The 20,705-nt window shown below is 51.6% G+C and overlaps 1 protein-coding gene across 6 annotated transcripts in view; it reads right to left on the minus strand.

The window, feature by feature from the left end:
- Nucleotides 1-20,705, minus strand: part of LOC309569695 (uncharacterized protein) — a 47,359-nt gene that overhangs the window by 19,154 nt on the left and 7,500 nt on the right. For 2 of the 6 annotated variants that reach the window (XM_082275652.1, XM_082275654.1), the window contains exons 2-7: nt 20,441-20,574; nt 13,679-13,796; nt 12,038-12,108; nt 10,936-11,011; nt 6,175-6,237; nt 1,466-1,535 (exon numbers count right to left, since the gene is read on the minus strand). In XM_082275652.1, the coding sequence (XP_082131778.1) occupies nt 1,466-1,535; nt 6,175-6,237; nt 10,936-11,011; nt 12,038-12,108; nt 13,679-13,796; nt 20,441-20,574 (532 nt within the window). Of the gene's footprint in view, nt 1-677; nt 746-1,057; nt 1,137-1,465; nt 1,536-6,174; nt 6,238-8,942; nt 9,019-10,935; nt 11,012-12,037; nt 12,109-13,678; nt 13,797-20,440; nt 20,575-20,705 lie in introns of those variants that run through there. The other 4 variants (XM_082275653.1, XM_082275651.1, XM_082275650.1 and 1 more) reach the window with 4 other exon arrangements.

Raw genomic sequence — 20,705 nt, forward strand, 5'->3', positions numbered from 1 at the left:
GAGGAGGAGGGGGGGGGGGAGAGAGGTGGAGGAGGAGGGGGGGGGAGAGAGGTGGAGGAGGAGGGGGGGGAGAGAGGTGGAGGAGGAGGGGGGAGAGAGGTGGAGGAGGGGGGGAGAGAGGTGGAGGGGTGGAGGAGGAGGGGGAGGGGGGGGTGGAGGGGGAGGGGGAGGAGGAGGAGGAGGGGGAGGGGGAGGAGGGGGAGGAGTAAAACCTTCCGAGGCAGAAGTGGTAAAGAATAAGCAGGTTGCAGTGATCTTCATTACAATTTATGTTTTACCGGCCCTTAAAGTAAAACCTGTACAACAGCTGAGCGCAGGGATGGCAGCGATACAAAACCACACCACACACACATACATATGCACACACACAGACAGACACATGCACACACACACATATGCACACACACACACACACATACATACATATGCACACACACACACACATACATATGCACACACACATACATACATATGCACACACACACACATATATATGCACACACACAGACTGCGCCATGGACAAAGAAACGCTTCACCTTCCAATAACGACTGACACCTGGACAAAGACACGCAGTCACTCCATCGTTTATAAAAGAAAGTTCTTTTCCTATAAACAGTTTGTACAATCTCATCATAGAATGGAGGAGTGAATGAGACGGACAGAGAGAGCGGGAGGAGGAGGAGGAGGAGGAGGAGGAAGAAGTCCAGAAGCAGATGGCTTGTCGGAGGGATGAGCTGCATTCATCTACGTGAAAAAGAAGAAAGCGATCGGTAAAGAAGCGAAGTTGAGGAACTGGAAGGGGAACATGCGGTAAGCTGAGGGAGGGGCAAATAAAATAAAAAAGCCACACGTGTCACACTATTAGTGCTTGTAAAACACGGGGGAGGGGGGGGCAGACAGATGAGATCACACAAGCTTTGCCCCACCTTGGCACTCAGCAAGCTGTGAAATGAAGCAGGCTGGGTAGCCAGCGAACACACGGCGAGGTTAGTACGGCGGCCGCGCCTGAACGCGGTCCAGCTGCCCCCGCCCTCGGCAAGCACACACGGTATTTACATGGAAGTCATATCATTGAGGGCGTGGTCCAGCTCCTCACTAATTGCTTTGTACTTCAGCTTCTGGGCGTATAGCTCATCTGAGGGGGGGAAGGGAATGAGAGAAGGGGAATGAGAGGGGTGAATACAAGGCGCTGCCCTGAGAAAAATGTCCGACCTCGGCCTAAAAAGGAAAAAAAACAAACAAGACACACCAGACTCCCAACATGGGTAATAAAACACGCTATGAATATCCCCTTTATTGCAGGATTCTTGGCTGCGCTCTTTTTTCCATGACCGCGCCAAACTGTAGCCGGAAAATTCACAAAGCGTTTGGCTGGCATGGGAGCCATTCTGTCCCGTTAGCTGCAATATCCTACAAGGGTTACAAAGGACAACGTTGGAGGGGCAAATATTTCGGGGGGCTTACCTTCCAAATCGTCAATGGTTTTCTCGAGTTTGGCGACTGACCGCTCAGCAAATTCTGCTCTGGTCTCGGCCTGCCGGGAAATGAAAACATTAAATTGTTTCACATTGGTAAATAAAAACTAGCAAACAAAAAAAAAAATTCTACACACACATATATGCAGAACTACAAGACCCATGAGGCACAAGCATGACACCCAAAAGCAGAGGCATGATGGGACTTGGAAGTTTTGCAACAGCTGAAGGGCCACAGTTTGCATATCCCTGGCCTAGAGCAATGATGGGGAACCTTGGCACCCCAGATGTTTTGGAACTATATTTCCCATGATGCTCATGCACTCTGCAGTGTAGTTGGGCATCATGGGAAATGTAGTTCAAAAACATCTGAGGCAGGGGTCCCAAACTGGTAGTCCTCCAGCTGTTGCAGAACTACAATTCCCATGAGGCACTGCAAGGCTGACTGTTACAAGCATGACTTCCAAAGGTAGAGGAGTGATGGGACTTGTAGTTCTGCAACAGCTGGGGGAACGCCAGTTTGAGATCCCTGATATAGGGTGTCAAGGTTTAACCATCACTGGCCTAGAGCCACAGTAGATCAGGGCTCTCGCCTCATCCCAGATACTGAACCCGATACCCCCGCCTAGATCTTCCCGATACCCCCCACCTAGATCTTCCCGATACCCCCCACCTAGATCTTCCCGATACCCCCCACCTAGATCTTCCCGATACCCCCCACCTAGATCTTCCTGATACCCCAACCTAGATCTTCCCGATACCCCAACCTAGATCTTCCCGATACCCCAACCTAGATCTTCCCGATACCCCAACCTAGATCTTCCTGATACCCCAACCTAGATCTTCCTGATACCCCAACCTAGATCTTCCTGATACCCCAACCTAGATCTTCCTGATACCCCAACCTAGATCTTCCCAATGCCCCAACCTACATCTTCCCAATGCCCCAACCTAGATCTTCCCAATGCCCCAACCTACATCTTCCCAATGCCCCAACCTAGATCTTCCCAATGCCCCAACCTAGATCTTCCCAATGCCCCAACCTAGATCTTCCCAATGCCCCAACCTAGATCTTCCTGATACCCCCACCTAGATCTTCCTGTCCGATTCCAAACCTACAGAACATCAATTTCTAGGTGATTCTAAAGGCACTCTTTTTTGACTTACCTGCTCTGTGTAATGGTTTGGCACAGAGTAGCTCCAATCCTTCTCAGGTTCCCCACCGGCATTCCAGGCCCCTCCCCTTTGCTATGGGGGAAAACGTGCGCTTGCTCCTGAGGCCATTTATACACAAGAGTGCGACTCAGTCCTGCCCCCCGCCTTCTCCTCTCAGGTCCTCCACCGGCATTCCAGGCCCCTCCCCTTTGTGTGTAAATGGACTCGGGAGCAAGCACGTCTGCCCCCATAGCAGAGTGCGGCTCAGCCCTACCCCCCGCCTTCTCCTCTCAGGTCCCCCACCAGCATTCCAGGCCCCTCCCCTTTGTGTGTAAATGGACTCGGGAGCAAGCACGTTTGCCCCCATAGCAGAGTGCAGATCAGCCCTGCCCCCTGCCTTCTCCTCTCAGGTCCCCCACCGGCATTCCAGGCCCCTCCCCTTTCTTATGGGGGCAAACGCCTGCTTGCTCCTGAGTCCATTTATACACAGAGTGCGGCTCAGCCCTGCCCCCCCGTCTTCTCCTCTCAGGTCCCTCACCGGCATTCCAGGCCCCTCCCCTTTGCTATGGGGGCAAATGTGTGCTTGCTCCTGAGTCCCATTTATACACAAGAGTGCGCCTCAGCCCTGCCCCCCGCCTTCTCTCAGGTCCCCCACCAGCATTCCAAGCCCCTCCCCTTTGTGTGTAAATGAACTCGGGAGCAAGCATGTTTGCCCCCATAGCAGAGTGCAGCTCAGCCCTGCCCCCACCTCCTCACTGGCTGTGATTAATATATGTAGCCAATGGCCTCTGAGGAAAGGGGAGTGGGGGGGGGGGGGGTCTCAAACTGGCGGCCCTCCAGCTGTTGCGGAACTACAAGTCCCATCACGCCTCTGCCTATGGGAGTCATGCTTGTAACAGTCAGCCTTGCAATGCCTCATGGGAATTGTAGTTCTGCAACAGCTGGGGGGGCCACCAGTTTGAGACCCCTGCCTCAGATGTTTTGGAACTAAATTTCCCATGATGCCCAACTATAAAAGCTTATTTATCTCTATCCAGCTTAAAAAGGCAGTACAGGTTTTCATTTTTTTTCCTGCTTCCCGCTAAGCTGTAACATCTGCCGCGCTGTTTTCGGACGATTGTTTATTTTGGTTGGCTCTCTTCTATCTCAGCCAGTCCACCACACCCTCACACACACAGCATTGTAAGGGAGGGCTGGTCACTGGCCGCACACAGAACCTTCATCCCCAACCCTGGGCGAGACCTGTACAGGGGTAAGGCCAGCCAGGGACCGAGCAAAATTCAGCAGGGACCGGACACATTTCCATCCATCTATGGGCAGGCTGGTTGTACTGAAGTTGATTGATCGATTGATCCACACAGCTATAGCCGCCAGAATAGAATAGTGCAGCGGGAGGGATTCCCCCGTCAACACCGACTGTTGAAAGCGAGCGATTTTCCCTCCTTCAACCCATAGTTAACCCCCTTGGAGCCAGAGCCTCCCGGCCCATTATGAGCTTTAGGATGCCGGGAGGTGGGGCTTAGGATCATGTGATAGCCGTGATCGGAAAGCTCCCAATTGCAAATGGCGATCACGAGTTTTCCGTTAGCCGCCGGTAACTGTGGCCTCCGGCACAGCTGTATTTACCCTCATCTATGGTCGGTCTGAGAACCGACCATAGATGAGGAATGGACTGACAACCCCAGAGAAATGGACAGACAACCCCAGAGAAATGGACAGACAACCCCAGAGAAATGGACAGACAACCCCAGAGAAATGGACTGACAACCCCAGAGAAATGGACTGACAACCCCAGAGAAATGGACTGACAACCCCAGAGAAATGGACTGACAACCCCAGAGAAATGGACTGACAACCCCAGAGAAATGGACTGACAACCCCAGAGAAATGGACTGACAACCCCAGAGAAATGGACTGACAACCCCAGAGAAATGGACTGACAACCCCAGAGAAATGGACTGACAACCCCAGAGAAATGGACTGACAACCCCAGAGAAATGGACTGACAACCCCAGAGAAATGGACTGACAACCCCAGAGAAATGGACTGACAACCCCAGAGAAATGGACTGACAACCCCAGAGAAATGGACTGACAACCCCAGAGAAATGGACTGACAACCCCAGAGAAATGGACTGACAACCCCAGAGAAATGGACTGACAACCCCAGAGAAATGGACTGACAACCCCAGAGAAATGGACTGACAACCCCAGAGAAATGGACTGACAACCCCAGAGAAATGGACTGACAACCCCAGAGAAATGGACTGACAACCCCAGAGAAATGGACTGACAACCCCAGAGAAATGGACTGACAACCCCAGAGAAATGGACTGACAACCCCAGAGAAATGGACTGACAACCCCAGAGAAATGGACTGACAACCCCAGAGAAATGGACTGACAACCCCAGAGAAATGGACTGACAACCCCAGAGAAATGGACTGACAACCCCAGAGAAATGGACTGACAACCCCAGAGAAATGGACTGACAACCCCAGAGAAATGGACTGACAACCCCAGAGAAATGGACTGACAACCCCAGAGAAATGGACTGACAACCCCAGAGAAATGGACTGACAACCCCAGAGAAATGGACTGACAACCCCAGAGAAATGGACTGACAACCCCAGAGAAATGGACTGACAACCCCAGAGAAATGGACAGACAACCCCAGAGAAATGGACAGACAACCCCAGAGAAATGGACTGACAACCCCAGAGAAATGGACAGACAACCCCAGAGAAATGGACAGACAACCCCAGAGAAATGGACAGACAACCCCAGAGAAATGGACAGACAACCCCAGAGAAATGGACAGACAACCCCAGAGAAATGGACAGACAACCCCAGAGAAATGGACAGACAACCCCAGAGAAATGGACAGACAACCCCAGAGAAATGGACAGACAACCCCAGAGAAATGGATAGACAACCCCAGAGAAATGGATAGACAACCCCAGAGAAATGGGACAGACAACCCCAGAGAAATGGGACAGACAACCCCAGAGAAATGGATAGACAACCCCAGAGAAATGGATAGACAACCCCAGAGAAATGGGACAGACAACCCCAGAGAAATGGGACAGACAACCCCAGAGAAATGGGACAGACAACCCCAGAGAAATGGATAGACAACCCCAGAGAAATGGATAGACAACCCCAGAGAAATGGATAGACAACCCCAGAGAAATGGATAGACAACCCCAGAGAAATGGATAGACAACCCCAGAGAAATGGGATGGACAACCCCAGAGAAATGGGACGGACAACCCCCGAGAAATGGACGGACAACCCCCGAGAAATGGACGGACAACCCCCGAGAAATGGACGGACAACCCCCGAGAAATGGACGGACAACCCCCGAGAAATGGACGGACAACCCCCGAGAAATGGACGGACAACCCCCGAGAAATGGACGGACAACCCCCGAGAAATGGACGGACAACCCCCGAGAAATGGACGGACAACCCCCGAGAAATGGACGGACAACCCCCGAGAAATGGACGGACACGGAGGCTAAAATCCAACTCTCCAACACTCACCTCTTTTAGCTTGTCTGTCAAAATCTTAATTTCTTCCTCATATTTGTCTTCCTTTTGAGAATACTGTGGGGGAGGGGAAAGGAAAGAAGTGATGTAAACAAACACATTGTGATTGTAAAAAAAAAAACCATTGATAATGTATAACCAAGTCCTTAGAAAGTTTCAAGTTTAAGATAAAAAGTTTAATCTGCCCCCCCCCCCCCCCCCCCAAAAACCAAAAATCAACATAATGACATTTTAAAATAAAACCTTTGCGTGGTTATTACATACTTTATCACTGGGTCTCTGTGCTTCTCGTGGGAGGAGTTATGCAAATATCGCAATGTATTAATGGGTAGGCATCAGTGTGGAGTGGGTGTTCCTAAGCAGGGTGTATTTGAATAGGTAACGCCCCCAATGAATGATAAAGGAAGAGCCCCAAGTCCAAATGCAGTGGGAGGAGTTAAGCAAATATCAAAACGCCTTGATGGTCTAGTGGGGGTTCCTAGGCAGCTTGCAATTGCATAGGTAACGCCCACATGTGATGCTGAGTCTCAATGATTAGAGGAATTGAAAGCCCAGAGTCCTCAGTCCTGATACAGTGGGAGGAGTTATGCAAATATCAAAATGCCTTGATGGTTGGGGGGGTGGGGGAACAGTCTGGAGGAGTGGGCGTTCCTAGGCAGGCTGTATTTGCATAGGTAACGCCCACATGAGATGCTGAGCCTCCACGATTGGAGGAACTGAAAGCCAATGAATTAAAAAGGAAGAGCCCTCAGTCCTGATGCAAATCTAAGTGTATTGATGGGCGGCTGTCAGTCTGGAGGAGTGGGCGTTCTTAGGCAGGGTGCATTTGCATAGGTAACGCCCACATGTGATGCTTCTCCATCGTAGAAATCCAATGAATGAGGGTGGGCGTGGCCAGGACGTCTTACAGCCTGGAAATGAGGCGGGGCTCTGACTTGCTGCAGCTTCTCACAGAGGAAGCCATTTCAGTCCAGGAAGTCCCTGCCACTGCTTGACAATTAGGTGATGAATCAGCCACTCCCCCTGCAAGCCAGATTATAGCAACAGCATGTGTGCGCTCGCATGGCTGTCCATTTGGGTGCAGCCGCTGCCTTCTAAAGGACATTATTATGCGTGCAAACACTGCCGTTGCACAGAGGTGCGCTATATAACGCCCGTGTAAATGAGGACTACAAATAAAAAAATTGAAAAAAAAATCACCCGTCTACCATCTTCCATGCACTGCTAGAAGCTGCACGAGTGAACGGGGCCCTTATGGCCCCCAGAAGCAGCCATGACTGGGCAGGACTAAACCAATAAAAAGCTACCATGCTGACCGATCCCAACAGTAGTGACCAGATTAAATCTCAGAAAAGGTGGTTGCTGCTCCTATGAATTCAGGTCCTAGACAAACACAAGAGGGCGCCACCACGCAAGTGGAGATTTAATGAGGAAAGGGTTAAAATAAAAGTGACTACACGTTTCGGGGCAGCTGCCCGCCGCTTTTGTCAAGCCAGGAAAACACTGCAGTATCTGCCTGTTCTACAGCCGATTCTCCTTTTTCCATGCAGTGCTACTTGTATTTTAACCTTTTCCTCAAATAAGTTTGTTACCGCCCCCCCCCCCCCCCCCCAAAAAATATATAAAGATCCTGTTTCTTTAAAGCATGGTATACAGCACAGTGCGTTATCATTTAGCCCCGTGTCACCTAAAAAACCTGGCTGATCCTACCAGTTTCTACCCTCGCCTCTGTAAACTGACCACGGTAGATCATGGCTGCTGGGCCCGGACACCGTGGTCAGTTTAGGAGCCTCTGTCATCCGCAACTGTCCTCTCCCCTCTCCCACATCCTGTGTTAGAGCCCACCCCCTCCTGCTGCATGGCCCCATGTGGTACCGTCGCCCCCCCCCCCCCTTCAGGCTCCGGCAGCGCCCAGTCGCCTACCGACTCCCGCAGCGCCCAGTCGCCTTCTGGCCCCCCGCCCTGGCTGCACCCAGTCGCCTTCCGGCCCCCCGCCCTGGCTGCACCCAGTCGCCTTCCGGCCCCCTGCCGAGCCCAGTCGCCTTCTGGCCCCCCGCCCTGGCTGCACCCAGTCGCCTACCGACTCCCGCAGCGCCCTGTCGCCTTCTGGCCCCCCGCCCTGGCTGCACCCAGTCGCCTTCCGGCCCCCCGCCCTGGCTGCACCCAGTCGCTTTCCGCCCCCCTGCCGAGCCCAGTCGCCTTCTGGCCCCACGCCCTGGCTGCACCCAGTCGCCTACCGAATCCCGCAGCGCCCAGTCGCCTTCTGGCCCCCCGCCCCCTGCCAAGCCCAGTCGCCTTCTGGCCCCCCGCCCTGGCTGCACCCAGTCGCCTTCTTGCCCCCTGCCGAGCCCAGTCACCTTCTTGCCCCCCGCCCTGGCTGCACCCAGTCGCCTACCGAATCCCGCAGCGCCCAGTCGCCTTCTGGCTCCCCGCCCTGGCTGCACCCAGTCGCCTTCCGGCCCCCTGCCAAGCCCAGGAGCCTTCTGGCCCCTGCCCTGGCTGCACCCAGTCGCCTTCCGGCCCCCTGCAGAGCCCAGTTGTCCCCCTACGGCGCTCAGTTGCCCCCCAGTCTCCCTTGCGGCACCCAGTCAACCCCAAGCCCCTGCAGTATCTGGTTGCTCTACAGATGATTCTCCTTGGGATGTATGACACTTTTAATGCAGTGAGTGCTACTTAACCGTTTTCTCAATAAATCTACACTTAGATGGTGGCGTCCTCTTGTATTTCCTCATGCAGGAGACCCCCTTGGCTGGAACACTTACCTTCTCCGCCTGAGCCTCCAAGGACTTCAGGTTGTTGGTGACATTCCTCAGCTCCTCCTCCAGCTCTGCACATTTGCTGAGGAGTGACGGAGGGCAAAAAAGAAGAGGAGGAGAGATGGAGAGGAGAGAAGGAGAGATGAGAGGATACAAATCACAAAGAAGAAAAGTTCAGCGCCCCCTCACCGCCTGCACTGTCCCCCTTGTTCTGATTTCATAATGTTGGTATCTTTAATGGACACGCAGTGCCGCTTCTGCTTTGTGGCGTTTACAGAGCTGTAAGGGAAGTGTCCGAAAGGTTGTGACAGAGCAGGAAGTGAGGACAGACCACAGCGAGCACTGGGAGAGGGGGGACAGACCACAGCAAGTACTGGGAGAGGGAGGGGACAGAGCAGGAAGTGAGGACAGCCCACAGCAAGTACTGGGAGAGGGAGGGGACAGAGCAGGAAGTGAGGACAGCCCACAGCAAGTAATGGGAGAGGGAGGGGACAGAGCAGGAAGTGAGGACAGCCCACAGCAAGTACTGGGAGAGGGAGGGGACAGAGCAGGAAGTGAGGACAGCCCACAGCGAGCACTGGGAGAGGGAGGGGACAGAGAAGGAAGTGAGGACAGCCCACAGCGAGCACTGGGAGAGGGAGGGGACAGAGCAAGAAGTGAGGACAGCCCGCAGCGAGCACTGGTAGAGGGAGGGGACAGAGCAGGAAGTGAGGACAGCACACAGCAAGTAATGGGAGAGGGAGGGGACAGAGCAGGAAGTGAGGACAGCCCACAGCAAGTACTGGGAGAGGGAGGGGACAGAGCAGGAAGTGAGGACAGACCACAGCAAGTACTGGGAGAGGGAGGGGACAGAGCAGGAAGTGAGGACAGACCACAGCAAGTACTGGGAGAGGGAGGGGACAGAGCAGGAAATGAGGACAGCCCACAGCGAGCACTGGGAGAGGGAGGGGACAGAGCAGGAAGTGAGGACAGCCCACAGCGAGCACTGGGAGAGGGAGGGGACAGAGCAAGAAGTGAGGACAGCCCGCAGCGAGCACTGGGAGAGGGAGGGGACAGAGCAGGAAGTGAGGACAGCCCACAGCGAGCACTGGGAGAGGGAGGGGACAGAGCAGGAAGTGAGGACAGCCCACAGCGAGCACTGGGAGAGGGAGGGGACAGAGCAGGAAGTGAGGACAGCCCACAGCGAGCACTGGGAGAGGGAGGGGACAGAGCAAGAAGTGAGGACAGCCCGCAGCGAGCACTGGGAGAGGGAGGGACAGAGCAGGAAGTGAGGACAGCCCACAGCGAGCACTGGGAGAGGGAGGGGACAGAGCAGGAAGTGAGGACAGCCCACAGCGAGTACTGGGAGAGGGAGGGGACAGAGCAGGAAGTGAGGACAGACCACAGCGAGCACTGGGAGAGGGAGGGGACAGCCCACAGCGAGCACTGGGAGAGGGAGGGGACAGAGCAGGAAGTGAGGACAGCCCACAGCGAGCACTGGGAGAGGGAGGGGACAGAGCAGGAAGTGAGGACAGCCCACAGCGAGTACTGGGAGAGGGAGGGGACAGAGCAGGAAGTGAGGACAGACCACAGCGAGCACTGGGAGAGGGAGGGGACAGACCACAGCGAGCACTGGGAGAGGGAGGGGACAGAGCAGGAAGTGAGGACAGACCACAGCGAGCACTGGGAGAGGGGGGACAGACCACAGCAAGTACTGGGAGAGGGAGGGGACAGGATAGAGGGGAGGACAGACCACAGCGAGTACTGGGAGAGGGAGGGGACAGAGCAGGAAGTGAGGACAGACCACAGCGAGCACTGGGAGAGGGAGGGGACAGAGCAGGAAGTGAGGACAGACCACAGCGAGCACTGGGAGAGGGAGGGGACAGAGCAGAAAGTGAGGACAGACCACAGCGAGCACTGGGAGAGGGAGGGGACAGACCACAGCGAGCACTGGGAGAGGGAGGGGACAGGACAGAGGGGAGGAGAGAAGGGAGCAGCCTGGAGGAGACCATTTCAGTACCTTTTCTTCAGACGCATTCAAACACTTGAGGTTGGAGTCCAATGATCGGATCTGCTCCTCCAGCTCGCGGGCCCGGCTGGGTTAGCGGTCGCAGCCCACGGATGAGGGGGGGATGGGTTTTGGTAAGGGGGTGGGGCGCGGTCACAGCCACAACACACGGGATGAAAAGCCACAGGAACAGGAGGGACAGGAAGGGCAAAAACAAAACCATCAAAATCAAAAAGTCATGCAAAGTGGAGGAGTCACACAAGGCCTGAAACATGTAATGAAACTGTACAACTTATTTCTTATATTCTATCACCCCTCTCTGTGCCCCCCCCCCCACCCTGGATTTTCTGGACCCACCCACTTCATATGTGATCTGTCATAACATGGAGCCCCACCACCACCACAGTGCCGGTCACAGATCTCAGGAGAGAAGCTGTGCATTTGGGTGTGGGGGGGGCGCAGATATTAAAGTTTGCCTGTCAGAACCCTAAAAGCGCTGAACAGCCTAAAGCAATACAATGCAGAGACCACTCCCACTGGCCTATCACTAATAGGATTGTGTATATGGGATTGTATAATCTCCCCCGCCGGGTATAGGATTGTATAATCTCCCCCGCCGGGTATAGGATTGTGTATATGGGATTGTATAATCTCCCCCGCCGGGTATAGGATTGTATAATCTCCCCCACCCCCTGCCGGGTATAGGATTGTGTATATGGGATTGTATAATCTCCCCCCCCCCCCCTTCCACCCTGTTTATTGGTTGAACTAGATAGACATGTCTTTTCAACCAGATTATGTGTGGGATAAGGGCTTTAGCCTGCACGGTGCCATTAGCTTTCTGGCAAGTCTCCCAACATAACTGAGTTTAATATTAAATATACAATCAAGTAATTAAAAAAATTATATATATATGGAAATAAAGAAATAATTTAATAGTTGTATAAAGCACGATTTTTATCTACAATGTTCAGATCAGGATTTGTCGAGAGGCCGCCCTGATCTACAAGCAGCCACCACCAGGGGGCAGTCAGCTCCTCCCACTCCTCTATTCAGGCCTTGTGTAACATCGGGGCAAACAATGCACTGGGATTGGAGGATTTGGGATACTCACGCCTCTGCCAGCTCCGCCCTCTCCTCTGTGCGTTCCAGATCGCCCTCTATGATTACCAGCTTACGAGCCACCTGCAAGATGAGAGCAGAGATCAGCAAAAAAACAGCAAGATTCTGAGCAATGCTGCATTTTATAAAATGGTTTTATATAACTGCTATAAGCCAGGATTGGAGGCTTTGCACTGTATAGCAATGTCTGTATAACATGTTTCAGGCACTAGCAGCTGAATGGGAAAGTCGACCCTGCTGGTTGTGGTGCTACCAGATGTGTAAATTACAAGAGCAGCTGAACAGAACTGCAGATGTTTTGGCGGACTGACCAACGTGTATTTCTGCAGTGTGATGTACAGTCACATCAGTCCCCGCCCTCAAGGAGCTTACAATCTAAGGTCCCAAACTCCCATTCATACATACACATAGTAAGGCAAATTTACACAGGATCCAATTAACCTCCCACAGCATGTCTTTGGAGTGTAGGAGGAAACCGGAGTAGCCGGAGGAAACCCACACAGGTACAGGGAGAACATGCAGACTCCATGCAGGTAGTGTCGTGGTTGGTGTTTGAACCAGCGACCCTTTAAATCTACACTATATCTCTCTCTACCTTCCATCATCTAGCTAATAATAATATTCATAATAAGTATTATAATTGTATTATAATATAAAAAAATGTTATAATAAAAATGATAATAAAATTTGATAATAAAAATAGAAGTATAATTGTATTATAAATTATTATATTAAAATAATTGTATAATAAAAATACATTTAATAAAATTATAATGCTATTAAAAATATTTATCATTTTTTTATTATTATAAATATTATTGTAAATAAAAGCAACATTATATATTTGGGGTTCTAAGAAATTTTTATCAAATACGGATTGCTACATTGTAATCAAAAAGATAAAAGTGTCATAAAAAGCCGGGGGGGGGGGGGGGAGTTTCAAGTGGTTAAAGCCCGCCCTTTCGGCATCGTACAGATGTTGGACGGTTGTATAGATGTTAGTGACCAGAAACACTCAAACTGGCCCGGTTCTGGCTGCAGACCGGGTGTTAGCTCTATCTTGTCAGGAGGCAATTACAAGATGATTTACGGCCCTTCAGTCCTAACTCCCCCTGTGTAGTGAATTCTCCGTCTGCTGGCCAGGAGATGCAACGACACATAGCAACTTAAGCATAGCGTAGACACATCTAATTTATTTCAAGGTGGCTCACACATTTAAAAGGACATTTGGGCGGCAAAACCCAGTTTAAACCAGTTACAATTCATGGGTCAATTTAACAATAGAACATATCTCACAGAAACAATACATGAAAAGGCCCTTGTGTCATCTCTGTCAAAATTGTGTTTTGTGGGAAAGCCGCTCCGTCTGTGTTCAGCTGTCTGATGTGTTAATGTAAGCAATTGTCAATTGTGTTTAGGTGTTGTCTGTCGTCTATATGTAAAATACAACTGCCAAGTGTCAAAGGATGTATGAATGAGGTGTGTTAGTCTGACTTGTTAATATGTAATTGCAAGGGGCCACATTCCATTGGAAAGTGGGCAGGAGCTGAAATGTATTATGAAATATAATATTTCAGTAGGGCACATTGATACACTCTTTCACCGGGTCATCGCCAAACAGTGGGGTCCTCACCTCTTCATACTTCCTGTCTGCCTCCTCCGCTATGTGTTTGGCTTCCTTGAGTTGGATCTCTTGCAGTTCCATCTTCTCTTCATCTTTCAGCGCTCGATTCTCAATGACTTTCATCCCTCTGAAAAATAAGAACACAAATTCTTCAGTCTGGACCCCGATAAGTACAGCATCCAATCTGCAGCTGCAGATCATCCCGCTACAACCACTTCTCTGAGCAGAGGGACAGGGACGTCGGTTTTGCGGGAAGTGGTAAAATAAAAAACACAATTTAAAGTGGAGTTCCAACCAAAAGTAGAAGCGCCGCTTTACTGCTTCCACCCCCCTTTGGTACCACATTTGCCACCTTTGGGGTGGAGGGGTGGATACCTGCCATAACAAACAGGTACCTGCTCCTACTTCCATGTAAGAGGCACCGCGGTAACCTGTCATTTGTGGCCCCCTCCTCCTCCCCACCCAGAGGCGTAACTAGAATCTTCAGGGCCCCGGTGCAAGAAACCATGAAGGGCCCCCCAGCCTTCCCTTCAAGCCTGGGGATCTTCACACTGATCCTGGGGCCCTTTACTCTCGTTGCGGGGCCCTTTATTACAGTCCCGCAGCAGGACCCATTCACAAGTTTTGCAGTGGGCCCCCTTCCTGCCATCTTGGGGCCTCCCCAAGGTGGTGGAATGCCAGAGCCCCGTCACAAGTGTGATCCTGGAAGTTCACCTACTGGTGTCAGTAGTTTTTATTTTTTGGTATTTTTATTGTATTATTTATCATTTTATTTTATTTTTTTACAATGTCACTGACTATGACTCTGTCCATTCAGAAAATGAAGGAGCTGGTAAATTATATATTTACCAACCCCTTCCTGGTTCTCTATTGTGACACATCCCTTGCAGCAGCCAGCAGGAGAGGGGAGGGAGCACAATGAGGGGGGGGGGGGGGCAGAGGAGACACACAGGTCACAGAAGACAGTGGAACAATTTATAAAAGGCAACGTGACTCGCGCATGCGCAGTAGGAAACAGGCTGTGACGCTGCAAAGGTTCACTTCCTGTTTCCCTTAGTAAGGATGCCGGCACACCTACACCCGGAGCCAATGGAGGGGTCGGCTTTGGGTGCCGACATATCATGGATTTTCCTGGACAGGTAAGCGTCCTTACATTAAAAAAAAAACAGCTACACCAAATGTCCCCACCCCCAGGTTGGAACTCAGTTTTCAATTAAAAAAAAAATCCATTTAAAATAAAAATAGAAAATCCAATTTAAATAAAGAAAAAAACTAAATTGGATTTTTATGATTTTAAATAATTTTTTTCTTTTGATTTTAAATAGATTTTTTCCTTTATATTTAAATTAGATTTTACATTGGTTTTCAATTGAATTTTTTTCTTGATTTACAATCGAAAGAAAAAATCAACTGAAAATCAAGAAAAAAAAAATCCAATTTAAAAATCAAAAAATCCAATGTAAATAAAAAAGAAAAAAAATCTAATTGGATTTTTTCCTTTAAATTGAATTTTTTCCTTTTTATTTAAAATTTTCTTGATTTTTATTGATTTTTTCTGGATTTAATTTAAAAATCGAAAGAAAAAAAAAATCAATTTGAATAAAAAGAATATTTAAAATCAAGGAAAAAAAAAAAAAAATCCATTTAAAAAATAAAATCTTCTTTAAATTAAAAAAATAAATAAATCATCAATCTTGATCCTGTCAGCACGTATGATAGCCAGAGAGGAAGCATTTCCAGGACTCTGCTCAAAATATAAAGCCCCTGGTTGGGAAGGGGGGGGGGAGAGAAGAAGGAGTCACATGACCCAGACCGGCACATCACTCCACCCCCATAGTAAATCCTGAATCTGTGCACATCTTCAGGCCACCCGTGCTCAGATACCGAGGCAGCACACGACGTGCCAACATCTCCCGGCGTATTATAAATTGTACCCAATAAAGGAGTGTTTCTGGCAGAAGAGAGAAGCTGAGATGAGTGCGGCGTGCCAACAGTGACCTAAGAAGAGAGCGCAGCCAGGAGAGCCGCCATGACAGTGTGCTGAGGAACGAGGAGGAATCCTGCACACAGCAGATAAATTAGCTGGATTTCTGGTAATAAAAGGCTGCAGTTGGCAGAGACGCTCGGGGCGGGCGCACGCGCTCCCCGGACGGGCACACGCGCTCCCCGGGCGGGCACACGCGCTCCCCGGGCGGGCACACGCGCTCCCCGGGCGGGCACACGCGCTCCCCGGGCGGGCACACGCGCTCCCCGGGCGGGCACACGCGCTCCCCGGGCGGGCACACGCGCTCCCCGGACGGGCACACGCGCTCCCCGGACGGGCACACGCGCTCCCCGGACGGGCACACGCGCTCCCCGGACGGGCACACGCGCTCCCCGGACGGGCACACGCGCTCCCCGGACGGGCACACGCGCTCCCCGGACGGGCACACGCGCTCGCTCTCAGTCACAGGTAAAAGCGCTATATAAAAAGGCAGACAAGTCAGGAGGTGTTGTAATGCAGACACACAACTGGTTTGGCTGCAGATCAGACCACAAGCTCGGAATGACATCAGGAGGATTTCCAAACCGGTTCTGGAGGAGCCGCCGACAGATTAAAAGGGGTATTCCGGCTTCAAAGACACTGAAACATGGCGGCACAGACCTCAGGATCTTCTCAGGTTCCGCTTGTCTTCCCCGCAGGCCCGGGAACTGACATGGCCGGAGCCAGCAGCTGCAGGGTAAAGAGAAGAGCGGGCACACAGCCGCTTCTTCCCTTCTTGTTGGGAAAAAAAAAGCAAAAAACAAAAAACAACCCCCCCCCCCCCTTCTGGGAGGGAGGAGCAGGTACCTGGTTTTGCTCCCACATAAATCTCATTTTCGCATCCCCCCCCCCCCCCCCCCCCCGCAGCCTTCTGAGACCTTTAGAAAACTGCAGCCCATTCACAAAGCTCAGCGCGCTTCCAACATACGCGGTAAGAAAACGGCTGTGACTACCCACAATGCTTCACTGCTGGTTTCCCTTAGTCAAGATGGCGGCGCAAGCACCCAAGAGCTGAATGAAGAACCAGCTCAGGTGAGGACAGCGCTGGATGCCTGGACAGGTGAGTGCCCAAATATTACAAGTCAGCAGCTACAGGACTTCTACCTGCAGACCTCAAGGCCTGGAGCTCCTCTAACATTCATCCCATATCAGGTGAAGCGACGTTCGGTGTTTGCGGAAACAGGACTGGCCAGCAGCTTCTGGATTCAGAGACCCCCCCCCCCGGTTAGATAGCACACCTGCATGGAGGCCCATTGGAACATTCCGGATCACAGATAGCGGAATCTCAACACACCAAACCCTGCTAACTATTTCCTGACAAACAGGAAACGCTGGACAGTCCTCATATCCGGGCTGCAAGAGAGGGGGGGCGATGATTAGAGACCGTGTCAGAGAATTGGGGGGGGGGGGGTGACACCTAACTGTCCTATGTCCACACAGGACTACACCATGATAGCGCTGCATGAAGAGTCCGCCAATAGAACTCCACACAGACTTCTCTAGTTTTAGGGGGTCGGTCACCCCAGACACTGCACACACTGCATGCTTACCTGCATTTGAAACGTGCTTGAGTGCATTTTGCGCTTCGTTTGCAGTGCATTTTTCTGCACATTTTTGGGGTTTGGCTTTCTTGGCTAAAAGGGACGCAGTGCATTTGAAGCGCATTTGTAGTCAGTTTATAGCACCTTCCCTGCATATGCAATGCAGCACGCTCTTTTAACTGCACTGCAATGATGTGAACGGTGCCCATAGGATTACTTTGATTTTGGGCTGTCTATGCAGTTCAGATCAGAACACAGCTGTGTGTGGTGTGAAAGAGCCCTAAAAGTAGAAGAAGCTCCCATTTCCCAGCCATTGTCTGTAGGGAAGAGGAGAGCGCTCTGACATCGGCTGGTAAAGCCTGGAATGGTGACGTCACCCATTAAATTCCATAGCCTAGCCATTGTAGTAGAGGAGAGCGCTCTGACATCGGCTGGTAAAGCCTGGGGCGGTGACATCACCCATAGGATCCCATGTCATTGTCTGTAGAGGAGAGCATGCTCTGACATCGGCTGATAAAGCCTGGGGCGGTGACGTCACCCATAGGCTCCCATGTTAAGCCATTGTCTGTAGAGAAGAGAGCGCTCCGACATCGGCTGGTAAAGCCTGGGGGCAATGACATCACACATAAGCTCCCATGTCCCAGTCAGTCTATAGGAGGAGAGAGCGCTCTGACATCAACTGCTAATGCCTGGGGCAGTGACGTCACCCATAGGATCCCATGTCCTAGTCATTGTCTGTAGAGGAGAGAGCGCTCTGACATCAGCTGGTAAAGCCTGGGGCAGTGATATCACCCATAGGATCCCATGTCATTTTCTGCAAAAGAGAGAGCGCTCTGACATAGACTGCTAATGCCTGGGGCGGTGACATCACCCATAGGCTCCCATGTCATTGTCTGTTGAGGAGAGCGCTCTGACATCGGCTGATAAAGCCTGGGGCGGTGACGTCACCCATAGGCTCCCATGTTTAGCCATTGTCTGTAGAGAAGAGAGCGCTCCGACATCGGTTGGTAAAGCCTGGGGTGGTGACGTCACCCATAGGATCCCATGTCCTAGTCATTGTCTGTAGAGGAGAGAGCACTCCGACATCGGCTGGTAAAGCCTGGGGCGGTGACGTCACCCATAGGATCCCATGTTTAGCCATTGTCTGTAGAGAAGAGAGCGCTCCGACATCGGCTGGTAAAGCCTGGGGCGGTGACATCACCCATAGGATCCCATGTCATTGTCTGTAGAGGAGAGAGCGCTCCGACATCGGCTGGTAAAGCCTGGGGCGGTGACGTCACCCATAGGCTCCCATGTCCTGGTCATCGTCTGTAGAGGAGAGAGCGCTCCAACATCGGCTGGTAAAGCCTGAGGCGGTGACGTCACCCATAGGATCCCATGTCATTGTCTGTAGAGGAGAGAGCGCTCCAACATCGGCTGGTAAAGCCTGGGGCGGTGATGTCACCCATAGGATCCCATGTCGTAGTCATTGGCTGTAGAGGAGAGAGCGCTCTGACATCGGCTGGTAAAGCCTGGGGTGGTGACGTCACCCAAGTCATGGTCTCTGCTCTCCCCCAAACCAGAATTTTAACTATAAAAAGGTAATTTGCATGAGAAATTTGGAAATCTAAAATAAATTTATTTTAAAGTAATGGGAACATTTAGAAACTATCCTGGAGTTCAGCTTTAAGCACACAAAGTCCGGAATTAACAACGACAACATGTAATTGGCTATCACTGGTCACCCTCCCCCGCCTCGGGGATTGGAAGAGATTTACCATCCGGAATGTAAAATGGATTATCACTGGGAACGGCGCTGTCCTATCATTCCGTCCCACCACAGGGGAGCTGCAGACAGATCCTATGACTCGGCATGACTCTGATAAATTAACCCAAATCATTTAATTTCTGACTTCTACTGAATCTTCATTATAGAATTATATGATTGGGGGGGGGGGGGGGGGGGAGATAAAACAAGCTTCGGAGAGATGAGATTTCATCTTTGTGTGTTGCTGGGAGCCGGGGATCATGAGCCGGACTGATGGAGGTGTCTGAGACCTCAATGACCAGATCCCATCACCGGACTTCCTCATTGTGACCAACCATGGCAGCCATTACCAACCAAAATAGGGTCTGCAATCCCCGCCCTCCACATAGGAGTTGCCCCCCCCTCTAACCAAGGAGCCTCTGTATATAGAGTCGCCTCCTCTCTACCCATAAAGCCTCTGTATAGAGCCGCCTCCTCTCCACCCATAAAGCCTCCGTATAGAACCACCTCCTCTCCACCCATAAAGCCTCCGTATAGAACCACCTCCTCTCCACCCATAAAGCCTCCGTATAGAACCGCCTCCTCTCCACCCATAAAGCCTCCGTATAGAACCGCCTCCTCTCCACCCATAAAGCCTCCGTATAAAACCGCCTCCTCTCCAACCATAAAGCCTCCGTATAGAACCGCCTCCTCTCCACCCATAAAGCCTCCGTATAGAACCGCCTCCTCTCCACCCATAAAGCCTCCGTATAGAACCGCCTCCTCTCCACCCATAAAGCCTCCGTATAGAACCGCCTCCTCTCCACCCATAAAGCCTCCGTATAGAGCCGCCTCCTCTCCACCCATAAAGCCTCCGTATAGAACCACCTCCTCTCCACCCATAAAGCCTCCGTATAGAACCGCCTCCTCTCCACCCATAAAGCCTCCGTATAGAACCGCCTCCTCTCCACCCATAAAGCCTCCGTATAGAGCCGCCTCCTCTCCACCCATAAAACCTCCGTATAGAACCGCCTCCTCTCCACCCATAAGGCCTCCGTATAGAGCCACCTCCTTTCCACCCATAAGGCCTCCGTATAGAGCCACCTCCTCTCCACCCATGGAGAGCCTACGTATAGAACCGCTTCCTTTCCACCCATAAAGCCTCCGTATAGAACCGCCTCCTCTCCACCTATAAAGCCTCTGCATAGAACCACCTCCTCTCCACCTATAAAGCCTCCGTATAGAACCGCCTCCTCTCCACCTATAAAGCCTCCGCATAGAACCGCCTCCTCTCCACCTATAAAGCCTCCGTATAGAACCGCCTCCTCTCCACCTATAAAGCCTCTGCATAGAACCACCTCCTCTCCACCCATGGAGCCTCCGTATAGAGCCACCTGCCCCTCCACCCATGGCAAACCTGGCCTTAACTAGAACTATGCAAATAAGGCGTGCCCACAAGCTGGCTCCGCCCCGTCACTTACCTCTCGCTCTCATCTGCTGATTTCTCGGCCTCCTCTAGCTTCTGCAAAGCGGTGGAAAGGCGCTCCTGGGCGCGGTCCAGCTCCTCCTCTACTAGCTGGATGCGGCGGTTGAGCGATGCCACTTCAGCTTCAGCCTGAAAGAGACAATAATGCGGTCAGACAAACATGGCATCATTCATCTGGGATTGAATACACGGATATGCAGGGTGTAGAGAATGGGGGGGGGGGTCTTGTTTGGGGGTTATGTGATTTAGAAGGCAGTTGC

The sequence above is a fragment of the Pelophylax lessonae genome (assembly GCF_965119305.1).
Source record: "Pelophylax lessonae genome assembly, chromosome: 13".
Lineage (NCBI taxonomy): Eukaryota > Metazoa > Chordata > Amphibia > Anura > Ranidae > Pelophylax > Pelophylax lessonae.